Here is a 7,711-nt window from a genome sequence, read left to right on the forward strand (position 1 = left end):
TTTAAGCTCTTTCTTAGAAGATTTGAGCTCCTTGAGTTTGGATGATATAGAATCATTTGTTTCTTTGAGCTCATCATTAGCCTTTTCTAACGTCTTGGTGGTCTTCTTCACCATGAGGGCAAGGCTTTCTTCATCATCTTCTTCACTTGAGCTCTCATACTCAAGTCTTGCTTTGCCCTTGTCTTGGCTAGCTTTGAATGCTAAGTCCTTCTCTTTCTTCTTTGTAGAGGATGAGCCATCTTGTGGTGTGATGTGCATGTACATCTCATGAGCATTTATCTTTCCCAAGATTTGTGTCGGTGTAGCGGCGGAAAGATCACCTTGATGTAGCACGGTCACAATGTGCCCATATTTGTCAATGGGGAGGACACTCAAGATTTTTCTCACAACGTCGGATGGTGACATTTGAGTAAGTCCAAGCCCATTGACTTCCTCTACAAGAACATTTAATCGAGAATACATCTCATTAGCACTTTCTTTGGGAAATATCTCAAAAGAATTTAGCTTTTTAATCACAAGATGATAGCGTTCCTCACGCTCACTCTTGGTTCCCTCATGGAGCGCACAAATGTCCGACCATAGTGCATGGGCGTTTTTGTGGTTCCTTACACGATTGAACACATCTTTGCAAAGGCCTCTAAAGATGGTGTTGCGAGCCTTTGCATTCCATTTTTCATAATTCACTTCATCGCCTTGAAGTTGTGCAACATTCCTAGGTATTGGGAACCCTTGAGAGGCGGCTCTAAGTATTCCAACGTCTAGAGCTTCTAAGTACGCTTCCATGTGGATTTTCCAATATGGAAAATCATCTCCCTCAAAGATAGGAGGAGGTCCATCCCCGTGAGACATCTTGCTCTAAGCGATTAAGCTTAAAAACGTGAGCACGAGGCTCTGATACCAATTGAAAGGATCAAGATGCCCAAGAGGGGGGGTGAATTGGGCTAATTCTAAATTCTCTTGCACTAATCAAATCCTACGGATAGCCCAATTAACCCCTTGTCCCTAGAAAAGTGTTTATATCAAACTAATGCACAACAACCTCGCAACCTATGTTCCAAACTTACTCTAGCAAGCAATTCTATGGATGTAAAACAAGTATTGAATTGCTCAAATTAAATACTCAAAGTAAGTGCTCAAAGTAATTAGAGGGAGAAAGGAACGCGGCGATGTTTTGCCAAGGTATCGGAGAGTCGCCACTCCCCACTAGTTCTCGTTGGAGCACCCATGCAAGGGTGTAGCTCCCCCTTGATCCGCGCAAGGATCAAGTGCTCTCTACGGGTTGATTCTTCGACACTCCGTCGCGGCGAATCACCCAAAGCCGCTCACAACTTGAGTTGGGTCACCCACAAGCTCCACCGGGTGAACACCAAACTCCCGATCACCACCAAGCCGTCTAGATGATGGCGATCACCAAGAGTAACAAGCACGAACTCTCATTTGACCACGCGAAGCCTAATGAGAAGATGGATGCACACTTTGCTACTCTTGATTTGCTAGTGAGGCTACTCTCTTGGATTCTCAAATCACAAACACCTCACTAGGACCTTGCTCTTCTTGACACTCATAAACATGTTTCTCAGCTGTTGGAATGAGCAAAAGTTGCTCCACTCACGAGTGGAGCCTCTATTTATAAGGCAGCCTGAAAAACGAACCGTTATGAGCTTCTGCGGGATGACCGGACGCTCCGATCGTTTTGACCGGACGCTCCGGTCAGTTCAACCCGCGAATAGTTTTCAAATGATGATCGGACGCTGTTAGGGTCCGGTCAGTACCGACCGGACGTGTCCGGTCGCTCTTGGATGCTTACTGTAAACGACCGGACGCTAGATACTCAGGGTCCGGTCACCACTGACCGGACACGTCCGGTCACTCTTTCCCAAGTCTGGACCCTTACTGGAGTCGACCGGACGCTAGCCCTCAGCGTCCAGTCACACGACCTTCCAGCGTCCGGTCACTCCAGACTTGTTCTTCACGGTCAAATGAACTGACCGGACCCTGCGGCCAGCGTCCGGTCGCATCGGAGCCAGCGTCCGGTCAGTGTTTGACCCTCCATTCACTTCCAACATTCGAACATATGTGAATGAAGTTTGCTCCATAGGATCTTAGGCATTCATAGGAGCTACCTAGAGCTAGTTTACACAAGTGTGCACCACACCTAACTCACTAGACTCAACTAGGTCAAGCTACCCGTTCATACCCCCCTTCATAGTACGGCCAAAGGAAAAACAAAGTCCTAAACTACTCTAAGTGTCTCTCCAACTCCAATCGACACTTAGAACTAGTTATCCTTAACCTTGTCGTCCATCCTTTAAAAACCGAAACGATTTCCATCGTAGGGGCATGACAACCTCGATTGCCCAATCGATCTCCATTACCATGACCTAACTTAATTGCCTCTGCAAAACACACGTTAGTCATAGTAATCTTGTATTGACATTAATCACCGAAATCCAACTAGAGGCCTAGATGCTTTCAGAGGTGACTATGCATCTTGCATTGCACAAGCTAGGCTTTAGCTGCCCAAGTTTAGTTGACTAGCCATGTCAGGTCCAAAACGTAAACCAAACATGCCCCTAGTTTCTTGGAGGTTGGCACCCAAGAAAATGGTTCCTAGCTATTTAAATATAAACATGATATGCTTATTAGACTTGAATATAATGTTAAGTGTTTATATTTTGCTAAAGTATATATGCATTTACACATATGGCACTTGAACATATATTGACCATTCAACATGTACACTTGAAGTTTTCACGTAAACATATATGGAAAATAGAAGTGTGTATTTGTTTTAAAGCTTAAGTCTTTATTCTTAAGTTCACTTACTCATATAGCACACTTGAACTTGTTAAGTTCACTTAAATAAAACACACACACACATTTGCCTATTTATTTTATCATAAATAATTTGTGTCCTCAATAACGAATGAAAATAATTCTATACACACTAGAATATTTCCTTAAAAATTTATAAATTATTTTTGCATTATAGTTTGTGTAAAAACACAAATATAATAGTAATATGCATTCAAAAGGTAAAAAATAATATGTATTTGAAAAAAATACTGAATCTTTTTTACAGCCCAAGACCTGAGCTTGGTTCTAGAATCTGCTCTAGGCCATATCTCCCCGAGGCCCAAATAACTGGTAAGAAGATCTCGTCCGCCCGAACTAATCCGACGGCGACCTTGTGCCCACCCGAGCTAAAAGCAGCGTCCGGCTGCAACCCTACTTTCTCCTCCCCACGACCCCATGACTCCTCCCGTCCGCCCCTCACCACCGTATCTGCCAAGCCTAGACCGAGCACCACTCGATTCGCCACCGTGTTCGTCGGCAGATGCGCCAGGGTAAGCTCCTTTTCTGGTCTTCCCCGTGCGTTGTGGCTATAGCCGCCCCCCGCTGCTGCTGCGCCACTCCATGGCTGCCCAGCTGAAGCACGGCATCCCGGCTAACAGTGGTGTCCTGGCACTCACTACCGGTCAAGCTCGTCCCCGACCTCGCGCTCCTCCTGACGTGGCGTGCAGTTCCAGCTCTCTCGACTTCCACAAGATCCAGGTGAGCCTTCTCTTCCTCCCGCTGTTGGCAGCTTAGGGCATGCCCCGGCTGATGGCACGTGCGTCTACTCAGATTTTTGGGAGAAGTGGTGTTGGATTCATTAAGAAAGAGGAGGAAAGCATGTGATTGTTCTGTCGTGAGGAGGGGAAGGATGTCCTGGTGCTCACAACTCTAGTAGATTAGTCCAGCCCTATGCGATTTAGATTTCAGATTCGTTGCTAAGTATTCCTGTTCGGGATTGAATGTAGTCTCCGTGACAACACAAATCAATGCATCGGTTAACCATTGTTTTTGTTTCTTTTCAGATGGAAGTTTGAGTAGTTTTTTTGTCAGTGTAATTAGATGCATTTCTAACCCACTCAACCACACTAATTAATAGGTAAATGATTTGATAGATTGATACAAAATTAATGGAGTAAACATAAACTAGCTACTTCTGCCAAAAGAAAGTCTAGCTCTGCAGACACTGACCAAATTTTCTGAAACTACCTCTGCCTTTGTTTAATTTATAGTGTCAAGTAAACATGAACTAGTTACTTGTACGATGCAAGGCCTGGGATTTTTTTAGAAGCTACCTCTGCCATTATTTCATTTAGAAAGCAAGTATTCAATGAGCCAAATTGTGATCTTTTTGCCAGGTGTGGTAATGTGGAAGTTACAGCTGTTTTGATGCATGACCTTGCTGTTAGGCACAATGTGTTCAGCCTGAATGTCATCTAGCAAATGGGCATGCTGTTATGATTATGGTATTAGAATAATTTTTTATCCTTTGTACTCTTGATAATCTTATGATTGTGATGCCTAATCTTTTACCCCCAATATTTGTATGTATAGAGTACCCTGCAAAACAATGCCAGTACACAAGTTGCACCAATCATAGAAGAGGAAGATGAGACCGGTGGACATGAAAATGAAAATGAAGATGGGTTACAGGAGGTAATGATATTATTTCACTATGTTCCATGTACCTTAAACTATAGCTAAAATAGATCAAACAACTTGATGTTTGTAGACTCAGCCTAGAAGCATTGTCACCGTACAAAAAGGTGCACCAGCACCTACTCGCTCCACTAGAAGTACTACACCTCCTAGCAGAGCTCTTTTCAACGAAAACACTGCAAATGTGACTGCATCGAAGACATATATCCCTTCACAGCAGCTGATGAATAGGACAAGAAATAATCCCAAAAGGAGGAAGGCAACAACCAGCTAATTGGAATCTAAATTCTTGCATGATTTAATGAAATTTTATCAAATGTGACCTTCCTTGTTGAACTAGGAAATGTAGAAAATACATTGAACATGCGTGCTGAAAACTGCAACTTGTGCAGGTTTGATTGGGTGAGTTGTTCTGAGTAGTAATCTACCTTTTCTGTGATACTTGATAATACAAAAGTTGTAGAGGGTTTAGAGATGTTTGTCGTTGTGAAAGGTCATGATTTTAGACCTAGAGAATTAGAGTTATGAATTTTGAAAGTAGCCGGTCAGGTTTTGACCTTGGTCTAGACAGCAGTGGGTGTTTGTGTTTTTTGACCATGATAACTGTAGAATCTTATTTAACAAATAACTAGAAAGATGTAGAGAATTTCATGGGCTTTCCGTATTGCTAAAGAATATAATTTTTCGTTGTCTACAACTCAAGTTATGATTTTTCTAATCAACTAAACTGCTTGCTGCCTTAAAAATTCAGAGAAGGCAGCTGCTACTGTAACATATGTAGTAGCTGCATCTGATCCGTTGAAAAGGCCACGATGGATAGGATCAAAGCCGTATTTTCTTCTCCATCCCTCCCCAAGGCTTGCTGATAGACTCTGCTTCTTTTAGCAGAATTTATAAAGAGCAAAAGAGAATGCATACATCTTATAATGCAATCAAATGGAACACAGCTGCATGTGTCTGCTAGACTGCTACAAAAACTTGTATTACCCAATAAAACCATGCCTTCAGTATGTAGCCTGCAAAAAAAAATATAGATTATCATTTGTAAAGTCAATTGAACTTATATAATCGACCTATACTTACAATGAAATTTTGCTAAAATTCTCAGCCATCTACGCTTCCAAGGAGTAAGGATTGCTGACATCTTGAACAACATTTAAACTCTGAAAAGAGAGGGATATATAGAGACCAAAATAAAGATTGAGAAAGTAGAGAACAAAATATCAAGTTATTGTGAAAACACAGAATGCTATTTTCATGGAAAACATAATTGTAATAAGCATACTAGTAAGAATTTGAGTAAAACTAGAAATTGATTCATATGTTTGTGGTTCTGGAACAATGGAACATGACTTCCATCTTTTTCATGGAAAAAGGAATTGCAGCAACTAGACCTGACAACATTTGCTCATTTGCAGAATTGCAGTAGAACTTCAACTATGCAAAAGCTTGGTTGATGGCTTTTGTATATGAAATTAGAAATTAGAACCATTTTATATCTTCATCTCTTTACATTTGTGCAAAAATTAGTAAACTTAATATTGTTCTAATATCCCTAATCATATTCTTTTGGCAGTAGGTGGACAAGGTTTCAGTGGGAGGCTCATAATCAAGCGAGGACATAGCCGAGGAGATGACATGTTGGGCTGCTAGGAATTTCTCAAGTGCTGCATACATGTTAGGAAGTTTGTAAAAAGTTGTCAAATAATGAGTTAATTGTACACTCGTTTATGATTTTAGCTACTATTTCATGGGTTTGGCAACATATTGAATGATTAATTATAATTAATATATGTGGGTGCAATTGCTTTTGATATGGTTTATTGATTTCCAATGATGATTTATTAAACCAAAATTAAATGTTACTAGCGTTGCAATAAAAGCTATACCTACGAGCCATGATGCATGGCAATATGTTGTATGGCAACAGACTTATTTACGTTGCAAATAATACTATTGCCACGACATGACTATTGTTGCAATAACAATTAATCTTCCGCAACGAATAAAATTACGTGGCAAATTCTACTGTTGCAACGGACACTGAGGTCATGGCAATAATGAATGTATATCGCAACGAATAAAATTGCGTGGCAAATGATACTGTTGCAACGACAACGCGGCCATGGCAATAATGAACAGTATCTCACAACGGATAAATTTGCAGTGGCAAATGATACTATTGCCATGCCAAGACAAGCAGTGGCAATAATGTATACTCTCTCGCAACGATTACATTTGCGTGGCAAATGATTTACTTGCCACGGACACAACAGTCGTGGCAACAACACCTTAAGCAACAAAATTATAGCGTGGCAACAAAAATCTATTGCCACGCTATCGCTCGTTGTATTTACCACCTCTCGCTACGAAGACGAACGTGGCAAGTGCTCGTATTGCCACGCCAATGAATGTTGCGATAACGTCCTTATTGCAATGCTTGGCAACGTTGCAAGAAAAGCTAACTCTTGCAACAGCCAAACTAGCAACGGTTGCAAGTTCTTATTGCAACGTGACTTTTTGCAACCATTGCCAACGAACACGATTTCGTGGTATGAACTACCTTTTGCAACAAAATTGGGCCTATTGCAACGTTTTCTCGTCGTTGCGCAAGGGTTAGAAGTTTGTAGTGAGTGAATGGCATCCATATAATAGCACGCCATATGGACGACGAAAGTAAAAACCCCAAGTTAGTACTTAATTAGCCACCTGAAATCCTTAACTGGGCATAAAGGAAGTGATCACTAGCACACTCTAGATTCAAACTTTATATTTAAACACCTATCTATATAGCTATAAGTTTCTAAAAATAGGTTTTGGAAAATAAAAACCTTTGTTTTAAAGACACATGTGGCAATTAATGTTGAATCTTGCTCTGATACCAGCTGTAGCAGAACCGTCTAATTTATAAGAGCACAAGTACAATGGCAGCCCACAAGCGGTAACACTATCATACTTGAGCCCATATAAACCCGGTAGTCCGTCGAGTACCACGAAAGGGCTTGATTAACCGTCAACATACAACCAAGATCGTACATGATTCAACAGACATGTCACATGTTACATCTGTTCACAAATACAACGTCATACATCAGAGTATGATTAAGAGTTATTATAAACCATGTTCAAATAAAATAGTCGTGGAAGCAATAAGTTTGAAAACCAACACCTCACATCATTGTTCCAATACAGTGCTAGTCCATGATCACAACCACAA

The 7,711-nt window shown here is 41.1% G+C and overlaps 1 protein-coding gene across 9 annotated transcripts; it reads left to right on the plus strand.

Moving 5' to 3' along the window:
- Positions 1–3,205: 3,205 nt before the first annotated feature.
- LOC136545551 (uncharacterized) lies at positions 3,206–6,317 on the plus strand. 9 transcript variants are annotated; one of them, XR_010781087.1, is made up of 5 exons: positions 3,206–3,555; positions 4,194–4,301; positions 4,390–4,491; positions 4,568–4,896; positions 6,071–6,317. XR_010781087.1 is itself a non-coding variant. In XM_066537548.1 (4 exons), the coding sequence occupies exons 1-4, from the start codon at positions 3,418–3,420 to the stop codon at positions 6,101–6,103; spliced, it is 456 nt and encodes a 151-aa protein (XP_066393645.1). In that variant the 5' UTR covers positions 3,211–3,417; the 3' UTR covers positions 6,104–6,317. The 9 variants fall into 9 exon arrangements, 6 of the variants coding, with proteins under 6 accessions (XP_066393645.1, XP_066393646.1, XP_066393647.1 ...); XM_066537548.1 differs by lacking the exon at positions 4,194–4,301 and having other exon boundaries at positions 3,211–3,555; positions 4,568–4,753; positions 6,074–6,317; XM_066537549.1 differs by lacking the exon at positions 4,194–4,301 and having other exon boundaries at positions 3,212–3,555; positions 4,568–4,753.
- The last annotated feature ends 1,394 nt before the right edge of the window (positions 6,318–7,711 follow it).

This window comes from Miscanthus floridulus, chromosome 3, assembly GCF_019320115.1.
Source record: "Miscanthus floridulus cultivar M001 chromosome 3, ASM1932011v1, whole genome shotgun sequence".
In the NCBI taxonomy this organism is placed as follows: Eukaryota; Viridiplantae; Streptophyta; class Magnoliopsida; order Poales; family Poaceae; genus Miscanthus; species Miscanthus floridulus.

Bases quoted from the DNA above. Each gene is read 5' to 3' on its own strand.
- LOC136545551 (XM_066537548.1), top strand. From the start codon at position 3,418: ATGGCTGCCCAGCTGAAGCACGGCATCCCGGCTAACAGTGGTGTCCTG. The intron at 3,556-4,389 runs GTGAGCCTTCTC...TTGTATGTATAG, and splicing joins TCGACTTCCACAAGATCCAG to AGTACCCTGCAAAACAATGC. The intron at 4,492-4,567 runs GTAATGATATTA...TGATGTTTGTAG, and splicing joins ATGAAGATGGGTTACAGGAG to ACTCAGCCTAGAAGCATTGT.